This window comes from Chiloscyllium punctatum, chromosome 16 (genome assembly GCF_047496795.1).
Source record: "Chiloscyllium punctatum isolate Juve2018m chromosome 16, sChiPun1.3, whole genome shotgun sequence".
In the NCBI taxonomy this organism is placed as follows: domain Eukaryota; kingdom Metazoa; phylum Chordata; class Chondrichthyes; order Orectolobiformes; family Hemiscylliidae; genus Chiloscyllium; species Chiloscyllium punctatum.
This window is the reverse complement of record NC_092754.1, coordinates 3,492,334-3,519,668: the sequence shown is the minus strand read 5'-3', so window position 1 is coordinate 3,519,668 and position 27,335 is coordinate 3,492,334. Positions and strand designations below refer to the sequence as shown.

General features: G+C 39.7%; 1 protein-coding gene across 12 annotated transcripts in view; it reads right to left on the bottom strand.

Annotated features, from left to right (window-relative positions):
• The window catches only part of cdk11b (cyclin dependent kinase 11B), a 61,348-nt gene that overhangs the window by 25,532 nt on the left and 8,481 nt on the right, over window positions 1-27,335 (bottom strand). For 5 of the 12 annotated variants that reach the window (XM_072586025.1, XM_072586024.1, XM_072586027.1 and 2 more), the window contains 5 exons: window positions 21,991-22,023; window positions 18,575-18,696; window positions 14,099-14,223; window positions 12,822-12,947; window positions 5,440-5,590 (listed from right to left, as the gene is read on the bottom strand). In XM_072586025.1, coding sequence (XP_072442126.1) covers window positions 5,440-5,590; window positions 12,822-12,947; window positions 14,099-14,223; window positions 18,575-18,696; window positions 21,991-22,023 — 557 coding nt within the window. The remainder of the gene's footprint in view (window positions 1-5,439; window positions 5,591-12,821; window positions 12,948-14,098; window positions 14,224-18,574; window positions 18,697-21,990; window positions 22,024-27,335) is intronic. The other 7 variants (XM_072586030.1, XM_072586029.1, XM_072586035.1 and 4 more) reach the window with 3 other exon arrangements.

The window sequence follows — 27,335 nt, the reverse complement described above, 5'->3', positions numbered from 1 at the left end:
TGGCACACAGGAAGATGGTTGTGGTTGTTGGAGGTCAGTCATCCCAGCTCCAGGACATCTCTGCTGGAGTTCCTCAGGGGAGTGTCCTAGGTTCAACTATCTTCAGCTGCTTCATCAATGACCTTTCCCTCCATCAATAAGGTCAGAAGTGGGGAAGTTCACCAATGATTGCACAATGCTCAGTGCCAATCGTGATTCCTCAGATACTGAAACAGTCCATGTTCAAATACAACAAGATCTGAACAATATCCAGGCTTGGGCTGACAAGTGGCAATTAACATTCTCACCACACAAATGCCAGGCTTCAACCGTCACCAATAGGAGATAATCTAACCACCACCCCATGACATTCAGTGGTGTTATCTCCCACTAACATCATCCTGGGGGCTACCATTAACTAGAAACTCAATTGCACTCACCACATAAACACAGTGACTTACAACAGCAGATCAGCTGGTAAGAATACTGCAGTGAATAACTCACCTCCTGAACCAACCTCCCACCCCCCAATAAAAAAAAAGCACGGCCATCTACAAGACACAAGTCAGGAGTAGAGTATTCCTGATGGAATAGACCCCACATGCCCGGATGGGTGCAGTTCCAACAACACAAGAAGTTTGACACCATCCAGGACAAAGTAGCCTGCTTGATTGGCACCACATCCTTCAACACCAATGTTCAGTACACACTGCTACAACTATCTCAAAAACGCAGTGCAGAAATTCAGAGATCCTTAGATTGTACCTTCCAAATCCACGAGCACTTCCACCTGGAAGGACAAGGGCAGCAGATATATGGGAACACCACCCCTGCAAGATCCACTCCAAGCCACTCACTATCTTGACTCAGAAATAGAATGCTGTTCCTTTATTATTGCTGGATCAAAATCCTGGAATTCCCTCCCTAAGAGCATTGTGGGTCAACCTACAGCAGATAGACTACAGTGGTTCAAGAAGGCAGCTCACTACCACCTTCTCAAGGGCAACTAGGGACAGACAGTAAATGCTGCCAGCTAACAACGCCCACCTTGAGTCACTGAATCATATGGATGCAGACCCTTCTGTCCAACCAGTCTGTGCCGAACATAATGCCAAACTAACTAGTCCCACCTGCCTGCTCCTGGCCCATATCCCTCCAAATCCTTCCTATTCATGTATTCATCCAAAATGTCTTTTAAACATTCTAACTGTACCCACATTCCCACTACCTCAGGAAATTCACGCCATCTATGAACCACCACCTGTGTAAACGATTTGTCCCTCATGTCTTTTTAAAAATTCTTCTGTCACTTTAAAATTTTGCTTCAGGTCTCAAAATCCCTCATTCTAGAGAAAAGACAAGTATCACTAACTCTATCTATTCACCCAGGTTGGATAACGAGAGTAGTAAAATTATTTGTTTACTACTTTAACTTAGTAAATATATATTTGGCAATTAACAACTTCAATATAATTTGTGGTTAAAATAAAGATCAGCATACCTTCACAATTCCAGTAAGTCCGCTTAACAAATATAGACAAAGGAATTGCTATACTGTTTGACAAATAAAAAGATATTGCTATTTTTTGAAAAGGGAACCTACTCCAATATTTTCTTGTAAAATAGATTTATAAGTCAAAATTGAAGAGTAGGTGGCTGACTGGGCTGAGAACAATGAAATAGCTGAATTCTAACGCAGGAAGATTTGACACAGGGTACTGTTCATCAAGAAACTAAGAAAACATTTTATGTCTTAAAAGTAACAAAAAAGGCTATGTTCTCTTCTAAGATACAAGTACACATTTATTTACCACATGACAAATTTTAGCTTGATTAAACACCATTGTTCTGATTACACAACTAAAATCTCACAGGAAAGTTTTATAAAAGATGAACAACATTACCTAATCCAAATTAGAACACACAAGACCTAGATTCAAATTTGGTTCCTTCAGCCTACTTCACTATTCAATAAGATCATGACTGATTTAATTGTGGCCTCAACTTCACAAACAACCCCTCCCCAATAACTCTCCCTTGCCAAACAAATATCTGTCCAACTCAACTGATCATATTCAAGGACCCAGCCTCTACTGCTCTCCAAGTAAACAGAATATCATACTTTAAATGCCCACAAAGAAAAATATCTCCATCTTAAATGGAGAACTCAATCTTCAAACTGCATTCCCTAGTTCTAAACTCTCCAACACGTGGAAACATCTTTACAGCATCCACCCTGTCAAGTCTCCTCAGGTTCTTATATGTTTGCACAAAAGTAATTCTCATCCTTCTGAACTCCGGTACGTACAAACTCAGTCTAATCTTTCCTCATAAAATAGGCCCTTATCCGAGGAATGACATGAATGAAACTTTTCTGAACTGCTTCTGATGCAATATTCTCTTAGGTAAGGTGTCAAAAAAATCTATACCTTACTCAAGATGCAGTTTCACTCAAGGCTCTATACATCGATAGTAACACTTCCTTATTTTTATATTTGATTATCTGCAATAAACACCATTATTGTATTTGTCTTCCTAATCACTTGCTATACCTGCATTCTACATTTGTATGATCGTGTTCCAGCACATCCCAGGTCCAGAGGTCTGTAATCTCTTCCCATTTAAATAATGTAATTTTTCCATTATTTCTGCTAAAGTCAATAATTTCACATTTTCCTACATTAAAGTTCATACTCCAATTTTTTTCTTAGTCTTTTCAGCTATCTATATCTCACTGTAGACTCTTTACAACTTGCTCTGAACTTACTTTCTTACAATGGTCATTGTGTCATCCACAAATTTAGTTACTATTCACTCCCTTCATCAGAGTCATTAATAGATTGCCAACAGTTGAAGCCCAGCACTCAAAAATCAAATTCTTCAATAATTATGGTTAACCAATGCAAAAATGAACACCTGTTAGCAAACTAATCCTGTATGCGCGTACGGAATGAGCTGCCAGAAGAAGTGGTGGAGACTGGTACAGTTGCAACATTTAAAAGGCATCTGGATGGATATAGGAATAGAAAGGGTTGAGAGAGATATGGTCAATTGCTGGGAAATGGGACTAGATTAGGTTAGGATATTTGGTCAGCACGGACGAGTTGGACCGAAGGGTCTGTTTCTATGCTGTACGTCACTGTGACTCCATGACTGAGATCTCCTATTTTGCTTGTCATCTTTGTGCTATCAAAATGGCTTTGAAATCCAAGTACACTAAAACTTAATAAATTAGTCAAAGAATTTCCCTTTCATAAAACCACGCAGACTGAGTTGACTTCACTATGATTTTCTACATATCCTGCTATTAATGAATTCTAGCATTTTTTATATGATACGTCAGGTTAAATGGCCTACATCTTTCTGATTTTTACTCCTTCCTTTCTAGAAGGGATAAATTATATCTGGGATTTTCAAATCCACTGGAACCATTCCAAAAACTAGGGTGCTGCGGAGTGACCTTATAGAGATTTACAAAATTATGAGGGGCATGGATGGGGTAAATAGACAAAGTTTTTAAAGTATGAACTTTAATGTAGGAAAATGTGAAATTATTGACTTTAGCAGAAATAATGGAAAAGTCGGGGAGTCCAGAACAAGAGGGCATAGGTTTAGGGTGAGAGGGGAAAGATATAAAAGAGACCCAAGGGGCAACTTTTTCACACAGAGGGTGGTACGTGTATGGAACGAGCTGCCAGAGTAAGTGGTGGAGGCTGGTACAATTGCAATATTTAAGAGGCATTTGGATGGGTATTTGAATAGGAAGAGTTTGGAGGGATATGGGCCGGGTGCTGGCAGGTGGGACTAGATTGGGTTGGGATATCTGGTCGGCATGGACGGGTTGGACCGAAGGGTCTGTTTCCATGCCGTACATCTCTATCACTCTATGAATTCTGAAATGTAACATCAATATATCTATCATCGTTGTAGTCAATGTCAAGGTCATTAATTAAGCAAGGTAGTCAGTAAGAGTAACATTTTTGCAAATTGTCTTTCAATTTGCAAATATTTCAAATTAATAAAACAAATTCCTATCATTTCACATTGCTCTATAATTTTAATAGTGGATCAACATAGAAACACTGCTGTGTGGCCACAAGGAGCATAGCGTAATCAATACAGAATGGGAGGGTACAGATTCAGTTCTCTAATTTACTGATATTCTAATGAGTAACAACTGATAAAGAGAAGCAGTAAGCACAGAATATGAAAGAGTTATTTGGATCAGTAGCATCTATTGTAAACTAGTGGTGAACAGAATCATTGGCAATTTAATTATATGAGAGATGTTGGTCTAGAAAGAGGAAGAAATGGGAGGTAATGTCCCAGCAGTAGCTTAAGCAGATTCAGATAAAACATGTAACTCAAGAGTAGACACACCCTGACATAATTTCCAACTATACGACTCGGGGGGGATGGAGGGTCAAAAATAAAACCCAACTTAAGCCAGGTGATATGAATCCAAGTTTCCAAAAATCAACATTGTTCTACTCATTGGCAGAAACATCAATCCCAATGTTTCAACTCAAAAATAATTTTCGAAAGATATGTATTTTAAGTAAGTCACCAACATAATGGATGTCTGCACCAGTAAACTCAAGATCCAATTTAATACATACTTTGCATTCCAAAAATCAGATATTTCAGTTAAGGTTTATCTCCCAAACTACCAAACGACTATTAAAACAAAGTAAACTTGACTTCTGCAATATAGTTCTTAAGCGCAATGAAAATGAAGTTTTATTTTTATTATTGCGTTCCCATGGTTAAAACAGGTTGTAAATAATGCAGATTGAGATTGCGCATTTCATTAAACCACTTGATTCATTGCTCGAGGTAATACAGATTAAATAACTGCTGGAAATATGAAATGGCTGAAGTACAATCTTATTTGATCCTACCTGAGCCTCAGCAGAAAGAATAACTTCCAGCATTGTTCCAATTCATGAATTTCCCTAAGACTGCTGCACTGCATGTTATGCAGAAGTGATGTGTACATTAAAACCAAATATAAACTGCATGCTATGAGCACTGAGTCTTTCTTAAGTATCCAGGGTACTTTATATTAGAGAATGTACAAGGAACTTCGTCTACAATCAAATGAACTTTGTTGTAGTGATCATATATTGGTTAACCTTCACAAAAAGTTATAGCCTAGATCCCATGTTTCAAGCATGTTCGAAAGCTTTTGCAGGAGCAATGTTTTATTTAAAAAGTTAATGTTACATTAGCTGATACCATGGGCATAAGCTGTCAATTCCACAGGATGCAAAGGTGCACAGTTTAGCATTAAGCAGAGAAAGCTGCAGAGATCCCAAAACAACAGAAAGATGGAAACTCTTCACTTCTGTACTATCACTTTATGGAGGTATATGGTCCTTAGAACTTTTCTGAGTCATTAGATATCCTTAACAATTGTTTCACAGCCTGCTAACCCAGAGGAAAATTATGTTCCTTCACCTTTCTCTTCTGGAATGTTCTCTGGCAAGTTCTCTCCGTTTCTGCCTTTCTCGTTCTCTACGTGCCTTATCTTGCTCTTCTCGCTGTCGTTTCCTTCGCTCATGCTCCCTCTCTTTTTCCTTATCTTTCTCCTTCCCTCTGATGTGTTTTCCTGTTTACAAACATTTGCATGTTATACCGCTCTTAAACTTTAATTAAATCTAATACTAGTTATCAACTGTAAGTTAAGAGTCATCAAAATGGAATCAGTTGGAGTTTCTCAATTTTCCGTATCAGAAACATGTTGCATAGCAGTATCAAGGACTTGTAGGACAGAAGTACTCACCACGATTCTCAGGAGTTTTAATTGCTTTTTTACACTCTCAGACTCACCCACATTGCTTCATGCAAAACGATATTCCATCTAGTAACCTTGTGATAGATGCAAAACAAGCTTTGAAAACAGAAAGCTAATCAGACCTAAAGTCTGAAATTTCCAAGTAGCAACAAGTGTCTTCTGGTTCACCTCATCTTTTTTACAGGAACAGGAGGGGTCTTCAACCTGTTCTGATATTCAACCAGTTTGAGGTTGACATATATTTTAATGCTATTTACCCGCCTGGATTCCATAATACTCTCGCCAACCAAAATTTTATCAATCTCTGTTTTGAAATTTTCAATTGACCTACCAGCTTCAAAGGTTTCTGGGAATAGTGCTCTAGATTTCCACCACTTTGTGAGATGAAGTTTTTCCTAAACTAACTAGCTCTAATTTTAAGGAATTAACCAGTTGAGGAACCTTAGAATTCATGTGCACAGATCCATGAAGGTGACAGGAAATATTGACAGGGTAGGGAGTAAAATATATAGGATTGTGTGCATCATAAATTGAGCATGAAGGCAGAGAATTGATGTTGAACCCCTATAAAGTTCTAATTAGGCAACTAAAGTAATGCATTCAGTTCTGGCAGCCATGTTTTACAAAGGATGGGAGAACCCCTGAAATGGTGCAGAGTGCTTTCAGCTACTAGGTTAATTTGAAGAAGCTGGGGTTGGGGCAGTTCTCATTGGGGCAAAGAGAATGGGGGAGACAGTACAGAGGTGCATATGATTGGTGAAAAATCAAGAAACTTTTTTTAAAATGAAAAGAGATCAAATCAAATAAAAAGGGGTGGCATGGTGGCTCAGTGGTTAGCACTGCTAACCACTTTAGGCAACTAAAGTAATGCATTCAGTTCTGGCAGCCATGTTTTACAAAGGATGGGAGAACCCTGAAGTGGTGCAGAGTGCTTTCAGCTACTAGGTTAATTTGAAGAATCTGTGTGTTATCTGTCTAAATTGTCACAAAAAAAACACTGGCCCCTCTAGATGATGGTACAAGGGAACACAACTTTAAGAGAATGAGGAGATTTTTGTTTAAATCACAGCAAGTGTTAATGCCACAGAGGGGGATGGAGACACAGAGCTAAAAAAGAAATAGGAAGGGGTCTTGAAGAATATCAATTTCCAGGCCTACATGGACACAATAGGGGAATGGGATTGACTGGATTACTCCACAATGAACTGTCATGGATATGATGGATCAAAAGGCCTCCTTCTGTGCCATAATTCTGACTCTATGAACTATCCCCAGCTGAGGGCAACATATTCTATTAGGCTTCCCCCTCAATGTGCTCTGCCACCATTTTATCAACGTCCTTCCTCACTCTCAGCCTCTCTTCAGAAATGCCTCCACTTATGACTTTATTTAGATTCCACCTTAACCGTCAAGAACAACAAGCATCATTTATGCAAATTAGTATCATAATTTTAAGCCTTTGGATTACACAGTAAAATTACTCCAGCTCATATACCTTATGGATTGATTATTAAAGGCCCAAGCCAGATCAGCAGCTAAACATTGCAGCCATGTGAGCAATACCACAAGAGATTCACAAGTAAATAAGCAAGAAATGAAAAATAGTTGTTACATCATGAATTACGTTACCCCCATGCACTGAGCACTATGTATCCCGGTTAAATTTCTGTGCATCAGCAAGTGTTCGATATAATATTTGATTGAGTTCATGTTCATCCTTTCAATACAGATACTTATCCAAATCATTTCTTAAGAGATTAATGAATTACCTTTTACTAAGGATTTACTAAAGAAAGAGAGTAATAAGAGATGGGGCAGGAAATCCTTTTGGAGAATTAATAAATTAAATGTTGAGAGGATAACAATTGAAAATGGAAAAGTGGGGTGCAGACAGGATAACTATAGATAAGGAGTGAAGTAATAAAAATGATTGATTTGTTACATCCTGATCTTTTGTCCAGTTGAGTTCCAACAAAGCGAAGTAACACAGGCTGTGACCATATTTCAAACATCACAGGATACTGAAGTTGTGCCAGAGCATGGAGGGCTGCCACTGTCATACTACTGCTTAGACAGAATAAACCTGATAACTATAAACCAGCCAATCTAGAGTCCAGTAAATTCTCTAATGAGGCTACCCAAAAACTGGCATTGCTCAAAAACCAGACTTCTCAGAATCCCTACAGTGTGGGAACAGGCCATTTGGCCCAACAAGTCCACACCAACTCTCTGAAGAGCATTCCACCCAGACCCAACCCCCCACACTATCCCTGTAACCCTGCAGTCCCCTTGGCTAATCCATCTAACCTGCACATCCCTGCACATGATGGGCAATTTAGCATGGCCAATTCACCTGACTTGCACACCTTTGCATTGAGGGAGAAAACCCACACAAACAGAGGGAGAACATGCAAACTCCACACACAGGCGCCACGGTTGGAATCAAACCTGGGTCCCTGGCACGGAGGCAGCAGTGCTAACCACTGAGCCACCATGCCACCCCTTTTTATTTGATTTGATCTCTTTTCATTTTAAAAAAGTTTCTTGATTTTTCACCAAAAATGACAGAACAAGGTGCAATCACAAGCAATAAACAACTGTAAACAAAACCCCGATCACCCTCCCCATGGCATATAGGTGCCCCAAAATACAAAGAAGAAAAAAAATGACAAATAACCCTAATAAATATAAACATATACAAAGCACAAAACCATAATAAATTAGACCAGCAATAAGATAACCGCATTAGCTAAAGAAAACAAAAGAAAAATCGCCACAACAGAAGATACTCCAATCTGGAACAGTTAAAAAGACAACATCCTTAACATATGAAAGGGTTCCAGAGTTTTGTAAATTTGTTAGAGGAGGCAGATAAGGATAATCTAAATCTTTTCTAATTTCAAGAAGCATAGCACCTTTCTAACCCAGTGTGTAGGAGTAGACGGAATTAGGGATTTCCACTTTAACAATATCAATCTTCTAGCCAATAGGGTAGTGAATGCCATCATGTCTTTTTTAGAGGAAGAAAGATTAGGTAAAGAGGGTGACACCCCAAACAAAGCAGTAATAGCATTCGGAGTAAGATTTTCGCCTGATATCTTTGACACCTTATTTAAGGTATCAGTCCAATATCTCCTTAAAAGGAGGACAAAGCCATGTGCATATAATTTACTGGGGTTTGTTCACACTGATCACAGGATGGAGACATGTCTTCAAATATTTTTGCAAGTCGAGCTTTGGTATAGTGGGCGCAGTGTAGCATCTTGCACTGAATAAAACAAGGTTTTGCAAAGATAGAAGATCTGTGCACCCTTTCTAAAATCTCTTTCCACACATCACCCTGGAATTATCTCCCAGATAGTTTACTAGAGAATCTGATCATGCTTTATGAATGTTTGAATAAATAGCTGAAATAGCCCCCTTTAATGAAGGGGGCAGTTCCAGAAAGATATCAAAATCAGAATCATTGGGAAGGGTAGGGAAAACCTGAAATGAACTCCAGACAAAACTACAAACTTGGAGGGATCTAAAGAAGTGGCTTTTAGGAAGTGAAAACATATCAATTAATTGTTGAAAAGATGCATAAACACCATCAACATATAAATCTTTCACAGTTTTTATTCCTAACTTAGCCCAACCAGTGGCGTCTAAATTGAAACTAAATTTTATGATAGGAAAAAACAATTACATTGTTCATGTAGTCATTATTTGGAGATGCCAGTGTTGGACTGAGTGTACAAAGTTAAAAATCACACAACACCAGGTTTAACTGGAAGCACTGGCTTTCAGAGCACTGCTCCTTCATCAGGTGGTTGTGGAGGACACAATTGTAAGAGACACAATTTATAGATGCAACTGAAATTATACATTGAAAAATACCTTGATTGTTTGTTCAATCTCTCATCTGTTAGAATGACCATGATAGTTTCACTTCCTTCATATGTAAAATCACAAAACTTTTTTATAAAGTTACATTCTCAGGTTAACGCTAACAATTGGTGTCATCCCAGATGTTGAAGGTGTTAGCCCCCTGTCTGTGCCATAATATTTGGACTGACTGTAATCTAAAAAGCAAGTTAACAGAGTCTTACATGGATTCATGCAGTTTTTGAGCAAACTACAACTTCACCCACAAACATATATGTGTACATGTGGGGTGTGTGTGTGTGTCAGTCTTGGATGGGAGGTTGAATGTGTCTGGGGGGGAGAGAGGGGGAGGGGGAGGGGGAGGGGGAAGGGGGAAGGGGGAAGGGGGAGGGGGAAGGGGGAAGGGGAAGGGGGGAAGGAGGGGGAGGGGGAGGGGGAGGGGGAGGGGGAGGGGGAGTGCGCGTGCGCGCGCGTGAGAGCGCGTGCGCGTGTGAGAGCGCGTGCGCGTGTGAGAGCGCGTGCGCGTGTGAGAGCGCGTGCGCGTGTGAGAGCGCGCGCGTGTGAATGTGTGTGTGTGTGTGTGTGTGTGTGTGTGTGTGTGAGAGAGAGAGAGAGAGAGAGAGTGATATAGAGTGTAAAGAGGTCTAAGTCTGTGAGAGATTGAGTGTGGGTGTGTGTTGGAGCGTGTGTGCATGCATGTGTCTGGGGTGGGGGGTTGTCAGTGTCTGTGAGAGAGAGTGTATGTGTGTGAGAGTGTAAAGGGGTCTAAGTCTGTGAGACGGTGCATGTGAGAGTGAGAGTGTCTGTAGGAGTGTGCGTGCGCGCATGTGTATAGTGCAATGGTGGTCACCTGTAGAGTGACACGAACCCAAGATTCCGGTTGAGGCCCTCTCTGTACTGAACTTAGCTATCAGCCTCTGCTCGGCCACTTTTTGCTGCTGCCTGTCCCAAGTCCACCAAGATCTCAGCTATTTCATGGCAATACCAATCAGGAGAGACATAAAGTGGCACATGAGGTGGCAATAACTGCCTTTCACATCAAGGCACCACCTGATGGTGAAAGGATGCAGTAAGATGTACCAGGACTGGAGGGTTTGAGCCCTCGGGAGAGGCTGAGTAAGCTGGGGCTGTTTTCCCTGGGGCGCCAGAGGCTGAAGGGGGACCTTATTTATAGAAGCTTATAAAATCATGAGAGGTATGGACAGGGTGAACAGTCAAAACCAGATGGCATAGGTTTAAGGTGAGAGGGGAAAGATATAAAGAGAGACCCAAGGGGCAACTTTTTCACACAGAAGGTGTTGCATGTATGGAATGAGTTGCCAGAGGAAGTGGTGGGGACCGGCACATTTACAACATTTAAAAAGGATCTGGATGGGATACATCAATAGAAAGGGTTTAAGAGAGCTTAAGGGCCAAATGCTGGCAAATGGGACTAGATTAATTTAGAATATCTGGTCAGCTTGGACCCATAGGGTCTGTTTCCATGCTGTAAGACTCTATGACTGAGCATAGAAACAAGGAGCCTTATCAAAATTGGAGACTCAGGGGGACAAAGTCAGATCGAACATAAAAAACATGATTGTGACTGTTGATGTCAGTTATTTTAGTCCCAAGATATCACTGCAGTAATTCTTTAAGGTTGTATTCCAGGCTCAACCTTTAGATACATTTAAAAGGGCAGAAATGGGAATGTTCACTGATTGTTGCACAACATTCAACACCATTCATGACACCTCAGATACTGAAAAAAACAAAGTGCAGCAAGAACTGGACTACATCCAGGCTTGGGTTGACATTTGAGACTTGCAAGTACCAGGCAATGACCATCTCCAACAAGAGCGAATCTAACGATGACCCTCGACATTCAATAGCATTACTATCTCCCTTGTAAACATCCTGGGGGTTGTAATTAATCAGAAACTGAACTGGTGACCTAAGTTTTGTAGCTACAAGAACAGGTTTAAAGACTAGCATTCTCTGCTGAATCACTCATCTTCTGTTCCCCAATGCCTTTCACCATCTACAAGGCACACATCAGAAGTGTAATGGGATACTCTTTACTTTCCCGGATTAATGCAGCTTCAAAATACTCAAGAAGCTTGACACCATCCAAAACAAAAACAGCATTCTGGAGATGCACCCCATCAACATTCAATTCACCATTTACACACAGAGGCAGCAGTGTGTATCATTTACAAGATGCAACTCACCCAAGCTCCTCAGACAGACCTTTCAAACCCACAATTTCTCTCTCTCAGAAGAATAGCAATAGATGATGCATGAACACACTATCATCCGCACATTTCCATCCAAGTCACTCGCCAGCCTGATTTGGAACTATAATGTAATTCTTTCACTGTCAGACTCTTGCATTCCCATCATAATAGCTATGCATGGACCTACACTCCCCCAAGGAACTGCAGCAGTGTAAGAAGGTATCGCACCACCACCTTCTCCAGAGCATATAGGGAGGATTGATACAGTTGGTCTAATCGGTGTTGCCCTCATCCCATAAAGAAGTTTTTTTAAAAATAAAACTTTGGAAAGGATACAAAAATACGCAGTGTTGTTAACGATGAGAAGCATAAGCAACTTCAGGAAGTTAGATAGGTTAGTAGACTGGACAACAGGTGTTGTATAAAATTTAATGCAGATAATGGGGATTTAGCATACGGTAGTAAGAGGAATGAGACAAAGTATATACATGTGTTTAAATATACTTCTAAATATACACACATATGTAAACAGCATAACTTTAGAACGTGTTGAGTTTCAAACACATAAATCTTTATCATTAGAAAGAATGTAAAAGCAAAGAACTCATGCTAAACCTATGCAACAGATTGACTGGACTATTGTTAAAATATAGCATGGTGACCCGACTTGGGAAGTAAATTGTACCTCATTGTCCTTGCGCAATAATTTAATTACCTCCATTCCAATAAGCAATTCCAGTAGTGAGCATGAGGTATAACATTTAAAGCCATGCTGATCAATCCTTATTACTGCTTCAACATCCTGCACAATGCTGAAGCCTTTTTTTCAGAAGTGTCGGTAGACCAATTGCAAGTTTCATTGGTTCATTCCTTAAAAATACATACATTGCGATAACATTCACAATCCTCAAGTACATCTTCTGTATTTACAGACCTCCTAAATATATCAATGAGAGCCTTACCCATTTCTTGGCTCATTTCCTTGAAGATTTTAAAGTTCATCTCATCTGCCTTAAGTGCCCTGTAGACATTAAATTCTTTGAGTTTCTTCGTAACAGTCTTCGTTTCCCATGATTCAGTTCTGAAGACTGTTGTAAAGAATTCATTTAACACTCTGCCATTCAGTAATCCCTCAACATTTCTATCCAAATATCTTTTAAATACTTTTCCTAGTCTTTAACCCTCTCCCACTTCAAACAGAATTTTAAGATTCTGAGGATCGTTCTTTTATCTGTCTATTGTTTTATTATCCTAACAGTCTCTAAGTCATCCTCAAATGACCTAGCTCTTCACTAAGGTTACATCGTCTAGAGATTCTTGATTCAGCCACTACAGTCTTGACATTGCAATTTTTACTTCCTTCACATTCTCTTTCCACAGAAAATTATTGTTATAAAACAATCCATTTATTTGTTGTTCTATTGCCTAGCATTCTCCTGGTATGCTTACTTTCCTAAAATCTTATAGCTGATTTCTTGGTCTGATCCTTTAATGGAATATTAAAATTAAGCGCAAAACAGTCTACTGACAAGTTAAATTTGTTTCAGTTATCCACTAAATATTACATTTAACACAACATACAATCTGATATCTAAATTTCAATTATATTAAGTATATAAAATTTAGTATTTTCACACTCACTTTCCTTGACCATTCTCTGTGCTCATGTTCCACTATCTTCCCCTGACCCTCTTGTTTGCCTTGAATAGCCCCCCATCTGTCTGTCTGCATGCCTCCCATTGGTAATACATGTGCAATTTCCACCCTCAGTACTTCAGCCGCCTTTGTTACATTTACTGCTAATCTTTTTATCCTTCACCTCACACGCTAGGCATACTTTATCCTTTTACGGCTGAAACAACTTTTTGAGATGGCCTGTTTATCTATCTTGGTTTCATTACCAAAACAAATATTTACATATAAACATCTTAAACTTGCATATCTTTACTCTTGATGTTGCACTGTGCAATCACTCATGCAGCTTAAGTATTTGTTTACCAATCTTTAACAATTATTTCCCTGGTTTCACGTTAAAATTACTGAACAGAAGTGCATTCTGCATGCTTAATGAAACTCAAAAGCTACGTATTAAGCAAAAATATACCAAAAGCTCACTTTAATAATTTTCAAAATCAAATCAGATATCTAAATTCACAGGACACCTGACACTAAGTTTCCAAATACTGAAGTACGTTTCACATTATGCAAAGTTGTTTAAAATAAAGCTACCATCTCTCACCTTCAGCCGATCTGCTTCGATGTCTTCGCTTTTCCTTTCTCCGTTCCTCTTTTCTGTGATGTGACTTTTCTTTTTTAGAGGTTTGTTGAGGAGGTTTTATTGCCAAAGAATCATCCTCCTCACCTCTATGTCATTTAAAAAGAAACTGTCATTAAAATCAATGCAATTGATCAGTAAATACAACACTTAGCCTTGGTCTGTGAAACGGCAGCATAACATTTCTTCAGAACATTGACGTTTGAGAAGATTTGTAGCTCAGGTTGAGGTTCTGGATGGAAGTTTGCTCACTGAGCTGGAAGGTTTGTTTTTAAACGTTTCTGCTCACTACAATGTTATCATCATCAGTTAGGCTCTGGTAAAGTACTCATGGTATGGTCCACTTTTTATTTATGTGTTTAGGTTTCCTTGGTAAACACCTTGGTAACCTAAACACAAATAAAAAGTGGGCCATACCACCAGAGGTTCACTAATAATGTTACCTAGTATGGTGCCGATACGTCTGAAAACGAACCTTCCAGCTCAGCGAGCAAACTTACATTTCTACAGAATTGTTGCAAAATAAAGCTGGAAATTATAGGGCTCAAGACCGCTAAAACATCCAAAAATAAACAAGTTGCTTGGAACTTGACTGCTGCTGAGAAAAGAGTTTGTCAAAGTATTTTGTCTTGTACTCAAAATGAACATTCACAAGAATACCAATGGAAAGGGGAGGAACAATTTTATATTGTAAGAGACATCAGAAGACACCAGGTTATAGTGCAAAATGTTTATGTGAAGTCACCTAAAGGAGCAGCCCTCCGAAAGCTTGTGATTGCTAATAAATCTGTTGGACTATAACTTGGCATCTTGTGACTTCTGACTTTGTCCACCCCAGTTCAACACGGTCACCTCCATAATCATTCTGTATGAGACATTTGCAACTGACTAACCCAATTCTATCTGCCCATGCTTGCAAAACTCAACAGTGCCCAATATTAGATGTGACTCATTAGATAATATTTGCTAAAATTCCTAGTGTACTCCAGAGTTATGTTGACAATCGTAAGATTGTTGTTGGGCCTACAGTGTAACCGTTCTGGTGCATACTGGAAGGTACATATGTTTTGAGAAGATTTGTAGCTCAGGTTGAGGTTCTGGATGTAAGTTTGCTCGCTGAGCTGCAAGGTTCGTTTTCATTGGTTTCGTCACCATACTAGGTAACATCTTCGGTGAGCCTCCGGATGAAGCACTGGTGGTGCAGCCCGCTTTCTATTTATATGTTTAGATTTCCATGGGTTGGTGTTACCATTTCCAATAGTGATGTCATTTCCTATGATGATGTCATTTCCTGTTCTTTTTCTCAGGGCGTGGTAAATGGGATCCAAATCAATGTGTTTGTTGATAGGAGCTCCGGTTGGAATGTCATGCTTCTAGAAATTCATGTGCGTGTCTCTGTTTGGCTTGTCCTAGGATAGATGTCTTGCCCCAGTCGATGAGGTGTCCTTCCTCATCCGTTTCTAAGGACACAAGTGAGAGTGGGTCATGTCGTTTTTGTGGTTAGTTGATGTTCATATGTCCTGGTGGCTAGTTTTCTGCCTGCTTGCCCAATGTAGTGTTTGTTACAATTCTTGCAAGGTATTTTGTAAATGACATTTTTTTTAGATTCCCTACAGTGTGGAAACAGGCCTTTCAGCCCAACCAGTCTACACCGACCCTCCGAAGAGTAACCTACCAAGACCCATTTCCCTCTGACTAATGCATCTAACACTATGGGCAATTTAGCATGGCCAATTCACCTGATCTGCACATCTTCGGACTGTGGGAAGAAACCGGAGCACCCGGAGGAAACCCACACAGACTCGCGGAGAATGTGCAAACTCCACACAGACAGTTGCCCAAGGCTAGGATCGAACCTGGGACCCTGATGCTGTGAAGCAGCAGTGCTAACCACTGAGCCACCGTACCGCCCGTTTTGCTTGTTCTCTGTATAGGGTCTGTAATACCGTTCTTGTAAGGTAACAAACACTACATTGGGCAAAAAGGCAGAAAACTAGCTACCAAGATACATGAACATCAACTAGCCACAAAAAGGACATGATCCACTCTCACTAGTATCCTTGCATACAGAAGAGGATGGACACCACTTCGACTGGGACAAGACATCCATCCTAGGGCAAACCAAACAGAGACAAGCACATGAATTTCTAGAAGCATGGCATTCTAACTGGAACTCTATCAACAAACACATTGATTTGGATCCCATTTACTACGCCCTGAGGAAAAAAAAATAGGAAATGACAATGTGACAGGAAATGGCATCACCACCCCAAGGAAACCCAAACAGATAAATCGCAAGCAGACTACACCGTCAGTGCTTCATCTGGAGGCTCAATGAAGATGTTACCTAGTACGTTGATGAAACATATGAAAACAAACCTTCCAACTCAGTAAGTAAACCTACACCCGTTACGTATATTAATACTAAAACCCTGTTTATTGCTGACAGAACGAATACACATGTATAGTGTCAATTGCAACTTAACTCAATAGATGGGAGCCAGACTCCGGCTCATTTTTCAAGGAAAGCTTTGGCCAGAAGCCATCTGCTTGGTTTAAATTTTTAGCAGTTTTATAGTTAACTGTCAGTGATCAACTAACTGGTACTCCTGCCACAGCCACACTGTACCAGAGTTAGTGCGCCAACAAATTAGCAGTCTTCTCATACCATATAAAAACATTGCTCCCTTTCACAGCGACATTCTTACAAAATTTCTGACAAACACAAGATGCAAAGCCTTAACAATGTGTATTGATTTTACAGCAACGCTAAAACTAGGAAAGTTTTCTAGCTTATAGAAATGATTTAATTCAAATTAAGTTTCCTGGTTTTATCCAGAAGACAGGATAAATATTTGACTTTTTCTATGTCAATGATAAGAAACTTAGGATTTAAACTCTGTACAATGAATGGCGTAAGGTATTAAAATGCATCTTCTATACTTCATGAAATAGTAAAGGTAACAGTTCCACTTGCATAAATTGGAAGGTGACATAAATTGACCATGTTTAATTTAAAATCGATGGACAATGACAAATATACTTATCAAAAAATGGTTTATCTAGTTATCAAACTCTCACAAAAGGGATAATAATGTTACATATGTCTGGAGTGCACTTAGTGGTTTGATGATTAACACAGACAGATAATTGGCAGATGTTTTAAAAAAATATTTGTACTGCGCTTCCTCAGCAGAATGGCTTCAGTTTCTCACACATGAAACTTGACATTAATTGAACCTGTTGTCAACTTAATGGTTATAGAACACAGAACACATTTTTCATCTATTCATAGGCAGAAACTATATATGCCGGACACAGGAAATTCAATGCCAAAAAATGATCAAACGTTTTATTTTCATGGGCACTTGGGAAAAGAGCTGCACTACTTCAATTGATGCCAATACCAAGAATGGAAACAAAAGACTGTAGGACTTCATTCATGCCAATATAATTTTCAAAATAAAAACATTTTAAAATGGACCAGCTTTCTGAGTAAATAAACTGCTATTTTTGGAGGAGAAGTTGCCAAATAACTGTTCTTTGAATTCTCTCTTTTTAACAGGTAGTTTCATAACACAATGAAGAGGAACCTCGATTATCCAAATATCGATTATCTGAATTTCAGATTATCGGAAGATGATTTCAAGGTGCCGCAAAAACTTTACATCAAAGAGGTAAGTGTATTCGATTTTCTTGCACTGAAGAACATGTGAAAACGCTGGCAAAAACAAAGAAACAAGCAGCTCAAGCATCAGCGACTGGATACTTTTACTGGATACACAGCCCTTTGCAGAAGTGTTTTACAGTATTCCCGCCATTTTACCAGGCCATTCATGAAAAAAATGGCCGAGAACATAAACACACCTGTGAGGCTGTGTTTCTGCCTTTCTATCGCAAGACATAGCTCCCGGAAACTGAAAATTGCTCGTGATCGTAGAAGCTGTTTGGGACCTTGTTTAAAGCTGTCTTCACCACTCCTTGCCAAATGCTAACTACTGCTGTATGTTATTATGCTTTATTTTGTTCATCATTTGAAATGTGTGTCCTCTTACGCTCAATACGTTAAGATTATACATTTAAACAAATTCTCCAGTACAGCACAGCGTTAGATCAGCATGGCTTCCCTTTTTAAGGTAAAAAATCAATTATCCAAATAATCAATTATCCGAACAAAATTGAGCCCGCCCATCTTGTTCAGCTAATCGAGGTTCCTCTGTAAATGGATCACACAAAAATCACATTTTCGCTACAGGTGGAAAACATATTAAGCTTGAAGAACAGCATCAAACTGGTGATAGATCTACATTAAGGGTCAATGACTCCTTTCACTCATCTGCAAAATAAAAAGTATTTGGCCTGAACTTTTTTGAATAGGCGTTTATATTGAAGTTTACTGGGAGGACATTAAGTGTTTCTTTTTAAAATTGGAAAACATACCGATCATCTATAGATCCTTCTCGTCGGTGTGGTGAATTGCGTATAGTTATCTCCATCTTGTCCTTGTGTTCCTGAAGCTCTCCTTCCTCCAGTGAGTCCCGCTTAGAATCCCTGTCATCCAACTGAGATGTATAAAAATAGAATGGTAATTCTGGACTGTTTCACACTGTTAACATTTTAGTTTTCACATCTTATCTATGACACTTTTCTCATGTTCTAATTAATCTGGTCTTATGACATTTTTCATCATCAATTTCCACAATCATTTTTTTATTTAGTACACTTTAGTAGTTTTCTCATCACTTGAGGACTTGAAATGTCATGTGTTACAGATTTTTGTGAGAATGTCAAGGCTTGTAAAGAATCTAAAAATGAAAACAGTGGCATAGAGAAGTCACACAACTTAATTTGTACACCTGATACCACAGGATTTGACAGTTGTTTTTAGTAGCCAAAATGCTCTTTAGCATTCAACATTCTGCAGTTTAACCACAGGCGAGTGTTAAAATCTATTTTCAAATTTACAACTTTCATAAAAACAGTAGCAGTTGCTGGAAAAGGGATCTGTTTGCCTGCACCTATATTGCAAAGCACCAAACTTCCTGCAGAAAAGTATATCACATTTAGGAAAGATCCCTTTATTGTCACCTCCTTAAAAGATTTTCTTTCTGCTGGCAAATTGAAAGGGACAATAAAAGGACTTCACTTTGGTACCAACAACACACATTTCTGTACTATTTTGAAAATAAGACCTCTGCGACACCTTAGTAACAAATGTTGACCAATAATTTAAAGTCATATTTTTATAAATTTTTCAATATATTTCTATCATTAGCTTAAAGTATCAAAGATACTGTGTGTCTGTGGAATATTTCACTCAGTAAGGTGAAAAGTACTTCCACAGATTATTTTTAACTAAAATCCAAAGTTCAGGCTGGCTTTAAAACTTGTAGTTGTCACACCATGACATGCAATTACTTTCAAACAAATATTCCTGCACTGCTGGTTAAAAGGTAATTGGCAGCAATTTCAAAAACTTCACTGGATTGGTAAATAAACCAACTGGGTAGGAACCTAGTGAGGAGCAAGCACATATACGCACCGTAAGGAACGTTCAGAGAAGCAATAACTATAAAAGCATTAATAAACAAAAATTACAAGGGATGAAATCATTACACAAACTAGGCTCATTTATGGTGAAAAACAGAAACTGAAAGGTTGACTTGATGGAGGTATCGAAGGTGTTACAGGAAACAAAGATGTTAGATAGAGAGAAACTATTTCCTCCAGTTAGGGAATCTCATTAAAAAAATAGAGTTAAACCTTTCAGGAGTGACACCAGTAAAAACTTTCACATACAAAGGGTGGTGGAAGTTTGGATCTCTTTCTTAAAATAGTATTTTTAAACATTCTTACATGTAGTGTGACCACTGTTGGTAATACTGGCATTTGTTGCCCATCACTAACTATCCTTAAGATGAACTGGGTCTCTAATCTTACGGATGTTAGCTTAATTGTTAATTTTAGATAAATACTAGAATTTTGTTAACCAAAAGGTCTGAAAGGAAGTGGAGCAGAGGGCAGAACTTGTATGGAGTTAGGTCAGAGATCACGATTTAACTGACTGGTGGATCAGACGCAAGGCAGCTAACTGACCTTCTCCCACTCATCTCAGTTTAGAGGCTGAAGAAAAGCCTAAAAAACATTGTTTATGTAACATGAAGAAAACATTACAAAAGACTTCCTCAAATATATTCAACTGTTGGATTGACATGGACTTTACTGTACAGCAGTAAGTAATGTCAAGGAGAGTAACTTGACACAGATCAAGAGATCAAGCCTCTTACAGAGACTGAGACAACTCAGTTCACAGCACTTCCTTTAGAAATGTTAAATTTTGTTATTTTCATTATTTATATCTGTTACTAATTCTTCTTCCTTGTAAAAAATGTAATTATAAATATTTTACTTATCTTGCTCCTTTTGCCTGAAAGTGGTTTGGCAGATGTAGATAGGCTTTTAAAAACTTTTGAGCGGTCCAGGCAAATTGAAAGCCCAGATCTTTAAAACTGAAATGACCACATCATAGATGCTCAACCTTGGGTGCGCTGTCAGACATGACAACATGGGACAGACTGTGAACAAGTATCCTTGTTGGTGACCCAAATACTGAATAATAGACAAATAAACATGACCATTACACTACAGAAGTTAAAAACTAATATAGAAGTACTGGCAGGGTCAAATTAAATTTCAATTTTTCTTTGATTTGTCTTCTAATTATGACCAATCTATAAAATAGAACAGGATTGAATTTAATAAATTCAGATCCTTTGCCCCGGAGAAAATTAAATGAGTTGGGCGTGAATATAGGAGGAATGGTTAGTAGGTTTGCAGATGATACCAAAAGTGTTGGCATAGTCGACAGTGAAGGAGGTTATCTCAGAGTACACAAGAACTTGATCAGATGAGCCGTGAAGTGGCAGATGAAGTTTAATTTAGACAAATGTGAGGTGTTGCATTTGGGTAAGGTAAGTCAAGACAGGACTTATAAATGTAATGATGGAGTCCTGGTGAGTGTAGCCAAACGAAGAGAACTTGGGTGCAAGTTCATAGTTCCTTGAAGGTGGAGTCACAGGTAGACAGGGTAGTAAATTAGACATTTCACCCTTATTGATCAGTGCACTGAGGAAAGAGTTAGGAGGTCATGTTGCGGCTGTATAGGATATTGGCTAGACCACTTTTAGAATACTGCGTTCAATTCTGGTCTCCCGGCGAGAAAAAAGATGCTGTTAAACTTGAAAGGATGCAGATAAGATTCATGAGGATATTGCTGGGGTTGAAGGGTTTGAGCTGTAGGGAGAGGCTGAATAGGAAGGGACTATTTGCCCTGGATCGTCGAGGCTGAGGGGTGACCATATAGAGTTAGAGAATCATAAGGGGCATGGTTAGGGTGAATAGCCAAAGTCTTTCTCCCGGGGTAGGGATGTCCAAAACTAGACAGCATCAGTTGAAGATGAGGGGAAAGATTTGAAAGGGAACTAAGCGATAATGCTTTCATGCATAGAATGCTGCACGTATGGAATGAGTGACCAGTGGAGGCTGGTACTATTACAACATTTAAAAGGGATCTGGATGGGCACATTAACAGGATGGATTTAGAGGGATATGGGCCAAATACTGACAAATAGGACCAGATCAATCTGGTCCAACACATCCATGCCAACCAAAGGGTCTTTTTCCGTGCTGTACAACTCTATGACTCTATAAAAGGATGGTATAGATTTTAGAAACCAAGCAAATCAATACAAGTCATAATTTTTTCAGTTATAACATATGACAATACAATATACTAATTCTTACAGTAGATTAAAAAGTAACTAATTATATCACCAGAAAAAAGGAAAGTAACTAACCAGAATTCTGGATGGGCACCTCCACAGCGAGGGCTATAAATGAACCGAGAAAGACATATTTTTCTTGCAAGAGGGTATTCAAGTTGTGATTTATGCAATTAAATAAAATGAAAAATTTATTTGCTGTCTGAAGGGTACCTTTATAAGTTGTCTTAAGTTTCAGTATTTATCAATATCTAAAACAAGTTCACAATGAGTTCTTCCTTCTAAGGACTTTGTCAATTGTTCAAAACCAACCAACAGAGCATATTATATATCTTGTGAAATCAAGATGAAAAGCTTTCTGAACTGAATTAACCTGCTCACAAGCTCATCACTGAACTGGAAGTTGTGAACTATAAAAACCAAACCTCGCCCTGAGTTATAGGAGAGGTTGATAAGACAACATTTATGCCCTTTCCCAGTAGTCATGAAAGTATTCAGTCAACCAGACTATGTGCAACTGGAGTTACGTGTAAGCTAGATCAGGTCAGTGTAATTAGTTTCCTTACTTGAAGGGCTTTAGTGAACCAGTCAGACTTTATGACGATCAGAGTCATGCAGCACATAAAAGGCCCTTCAACCCATCGAGTCTGCACCATCACAACCACCACTAACAGTATACTAATCTCAATTTCATGTACCTGCTTCATTTCCTTGAATGTTATGAAATTTGAAGTACTCATCCAAATAATTTTTAAGGGTTTAAGGTTTCCAGCTTCCACTACCTTCCAAGGTAGTGCATTCCAGGTTCCCATCACCCACTGAGTGAAGAGATATTTTCCTATCCCTTCTAAATCTCCTGACTCTTACCCTAAACTATGCCCTCTCATGACTGACCTCTCAACCAAAGGGAACAGCTGCTCTCTGCTCCCCCCATTCATAGCCCTCAATCTCATACACCTCAACAATATCTCCCCTTAGACTTTTCTGCTCAAAAGAAAACAATTCAAGCCTAACAAGTCTCTCCTTATGGCTCAATTTCTTCATCCCAGGGAACACCTAAGCGAACCTCCTCTGCCTCCCCCCTCTAGTGCTATCACATCCTTCCTGTAGTGAGGTAATCAGAAGTGCACACAGTACTCCAGTTGTGGATTGACCCAGCACCTGTACAACATTACATCCTTGTTCTTATATTCTATGCCATAACAAATGAAAGTAAACATCCCATATGTCTTAATTACCCTATTCACATGCCCTGCTAACTTCAGGAATCTGTGAATAATTATCCTAAGATCGCTCTGTTCCTCGAAGCTACCCAGTGTCCTGCCATTCATTAAACACTCCCTCATCTTGTTCCTCTTCCAAAGTGCATCACCTCACACTTGGCAGGGTTAAATACCAACTGCCATTGGCCTGCCCAACCCATCTATATCTTTCTGTAACCTATAACCAGAAGTTTCGCTTTAAATCACTCTACCAAACTTGGGGTCTTAAAAAATGGAACTACAGTAGCCATCCTCAGTCCGGTGGCAATTCCCCCTTGGCCAGAGAGGAATTTAAAGCAGAACCCCTGCAATTTCCTGCTTCACCTCCTACAGTAGCCTGGGATGCAGTTCATCTGGGCCAAGGGATTTGTCTATTTTTAAGCCTGACAGAGCCTCCAATATCTCACTATGTCAACCTGTTCAAGTTCCTCACAGTCCCTTTTCCTGAATACCGTATCTATGTATTCCTTTTCCAAAGTGAAAGCCAAAGAGAAACATTCATCTAACACCCTTCCAATATCCTGAGGATTTACATATCCTTTGCTCCCTGTGGGCTCTACTCTTCTCCGGTTAACCTCTTCCCTTTAATGTATTCATAAAATATTTTAGGATTCTCCCTAATCCTGTTCACGAATCCTTTTTCATCCTCCTTATTGTTCTTTTAATTACTTTAAGTTCCCTCCTATATTTCCCATATTCCTCCAGGGTGGCAACTGAATTGTTCCCTTTGGACTTAACTGTCCTAGCAATCCAGGGTTCTCTGAACTTACTGCTCATCTATTTTCCTCTAAAAGGTACACATTGACCTGTACTCTTCCTCAGCTCCTTTTTAAATGTCCCCCATTGCTCTGTTGTAGATTTACCCGCAAGGAGCAGTTTCAGGTTTACAGTGGCCAGATTCTGCTTTATTTTAATAAAATCTGCCTTCTCCCAATCCAAAGCCATCTTTTGCAAGTCATCTTTTTCCTTGTCCAGAATAAATTTAAACTGTACTTTGTTGTGGTCGATATCGCCTAAATGCTCCACTGACGCTTGATGACAGCATCTTTCCCAAGAACCAGATCATCCACTGCAGCACCCCTCTTGGGCCTTCAACATATTATTACAAAAAAATACCTTTCAAGAAACCCCCTCTAAACCTTAAGACTATGGCTCTCAATTTATGCTGGGAAAGTTAAAAACCCTGAGTATAATTACCCATTATTACTCTTACACACCTTTGTGAACTGTCTACATATTTGTTTCTCTATTTCCGCTGACTCTTTTGGGGTCTATAATACACTCCCAGTAACTGGTTGCCCGCTTAACATTCTTAAATTCCAACTACAAAGCCTCTTTTGAAGGTCCTTCCAAGATATCATCTCATCCTACTGCAGTAATTCACTCCTTAATTAATAATGCTACACCATCATCCTTTTACAGCCTCCTCTGTCTCACCTAAAGGTCTGACACCCTGGATTGATGAGTTGCTAGTCCAGTCCTTCCCTCAGCCATGTTTCTGTAATGACAATATCAGACATCTATGTGTCAATCCATGCCATTAACTCATCAGTCTTACCTATTACAGTCCTAGCATTAAAGACCATTCAGCCGTGCCTTACTCTTTTGACACTCAACATAGCTGAACTTACTCTGTCTGGCTTTCTTTGCTATAATATGATGTGTCAAAATTCTATGTCCCCTTCCTCCGACAGACCAGTTTAAACTTTTCCCAACAGCACTAGCAGACCCACCTGCTGGTCCCAATGTGGTTCAGGAGCAGACTGTGCCATCCGTACACATCCCATCTTCCCCAAAAACGGCCCCAGTGATCCAGGTATCTAAAACCCTCCTTCTTACACCAACTCTAGAACCACGCATTCAAGTGTCCTATTTCTAAATTCGGTATGTGACACCGAGAGTAATCCACAGGTTACAATCATCGAGACCCTGCTTTTTAATCTACCACCTAAAGCCCTGAACTCTCGATGTAAGAACCTCATTCCTCATTTTGCCCATACCATTGGAACCAACACGTACCATGACCTCTAACCTATCATCCTCCGCTTTCAGGATGCCCTGCAGCTGTACAGTGACATCTCTGACCCTGGCACTTGGTAGGCAAGCGAGCATCCTGGAGTCAGTCTTCAATCACAGCCTGTCTGCTCCAAAGACTAAAGAATCTTCTATTACTATTGCTCTTCCTTTCTTCAGTCCTATTACCCTCTACAGTCAAGCCACTTGTGGTGCTAGAAGCCTAGGTATTACTGTATTCCCCTGAGGTACCAGCACCTTCATCAGTTTCCAAAATGGAATACTGGTTAGTAAATGGGACCCTAAGGGACTCCTGCACTACCTGCCTATTCTTTCTGGACTGTCAGGTAGCTTTCACAGCGGTTTTCAGTTATGAGCCTACTTTTTGGTTAATTCATCCATAATATGCAGGCATCATTTATTGCCCACTCTTAATTAACCTGAAGGAGTTGCTGGGCCCACTGTTGTTTGTGAGATACACAAATGATCTGCCTTCTTAAGCTGCTCCAATCCTTGAAACAGAGGTACACCTTATTGCTGCGAGGAAAGGAATTGCAAGATTTTGAAGGAAAAGCACCTCACTTGAGTCAAAAAGCTTGATGGCTTGGAGGGTCAAGAATACAGGTGGATGCAGGTGATGTTCCCACGTAGCTGCTGCCTTTGTCCTCTAGGTAGTAAAGGTAATAAGTTTGGAAGGGGCTGTATAAGACTTAACAAATTCGTTACTAGTTATACATAGAAAACATAGAAGATGGGAGGAGTGGACCATCTGGCCCTTCGAAATTGTTCCATTATTCATTATGATCATGGCTGATCATTCAACTCAATAGCCAGCTCCTGCTTTCCTGCCATACCCTTTGATCCTTACAGCCACAAGTGCTACATCTATCTTCTCCTCGAATTCATACAATGTTCTCACTTTAACTCCAAGTGAAAACATTTTCTAAATCTCAGTCCTAGATGATTGAACTTGTATTCTTGACTGTAACCCCTTCCTTTGGAACCACCTCTCACAGCCCGCCCAACACCAGCACCATCAGGAACATCCTTCCTCTATCTATCTTGTTAGACTTTTATAGGTTTCTATGATATTCTCCCATTCTTCTGAACTCCAGTGAATATACAAAGAATAATGAAAATTACAGCTCTGGAACAGGCCCTTCGACCCTCCAAGCCTGTGCCAATCCAGATCCTCTATCTAAACCTGTAGCCTACTTTCCTAGGATCTGTACCCCTCTGCCCCCTGCCCATTCATGTATCTGTCTAGATACATCTTAAATGAGGTAAAAACAATAACTGCAGATGCTGAAAACCAAATACTGGATTAGTGGTGATGGAAGAGCACAGCAGTTCAGGCAGCATCCAAGGAGCAGTGAAATCGACGTTTCGGGCAAATGACACTATTGTGCCTGTCCTGACCACCTCCACTGGTGATGCGTTTCAGGTACCCACCAACCTCAGCACAAAGAACTTTCCACATATTTCCCTTAAACTTTCCTCTCTTAGCTTTAACTCGTGACCCCCTAGTATTTGAGTCCCTCACTCTGGGGAAAAAGCTTCTTGCTATCCACCCTATACCTCTCATGATTTTGTAGACCTCAATCAGGTCTCCTCTCAACCTCTGTCTTTCGAATGAAAATAATCCTAATCTACTCAACCTCTCATCATAGCTAGCATCCTCCATACCAGGCAACATACTGGTGAACCTCCTCTGCTTCCTCTCCAAAGCAGCCACATCATTCTGGTCATGGGGCAACCAGAACTGTATGCAGTATTCCAAATGTGGCTGAACCAAAGTCCTTTACAACCGTAACATGACCTGTCAACTCTTGTACTCAATACCCCGTCCGATGAAGGAAAGTATACCTTCTTGACCACTTTATCGACCTGCATTGCCACTTTCAGGGTACAATGGACCTGAACACCCAGAACTCTTTGTATATCAATTTTCCCCAAAGCTTTTCCATTTACCATATAGTTCACTCTCGAATTGGATCTTCCAAAATGCATCACCTCGCCCGGATTGAACTCCACTTGCCACTTCTCTGCCCACTCTCTCACCTATCTATATGTTGCTGCATTCCCGGACAGTCCCCTTCACTATCTGCTACTCCAATCTTAATGTCACCTGCAAACTTGCTAATC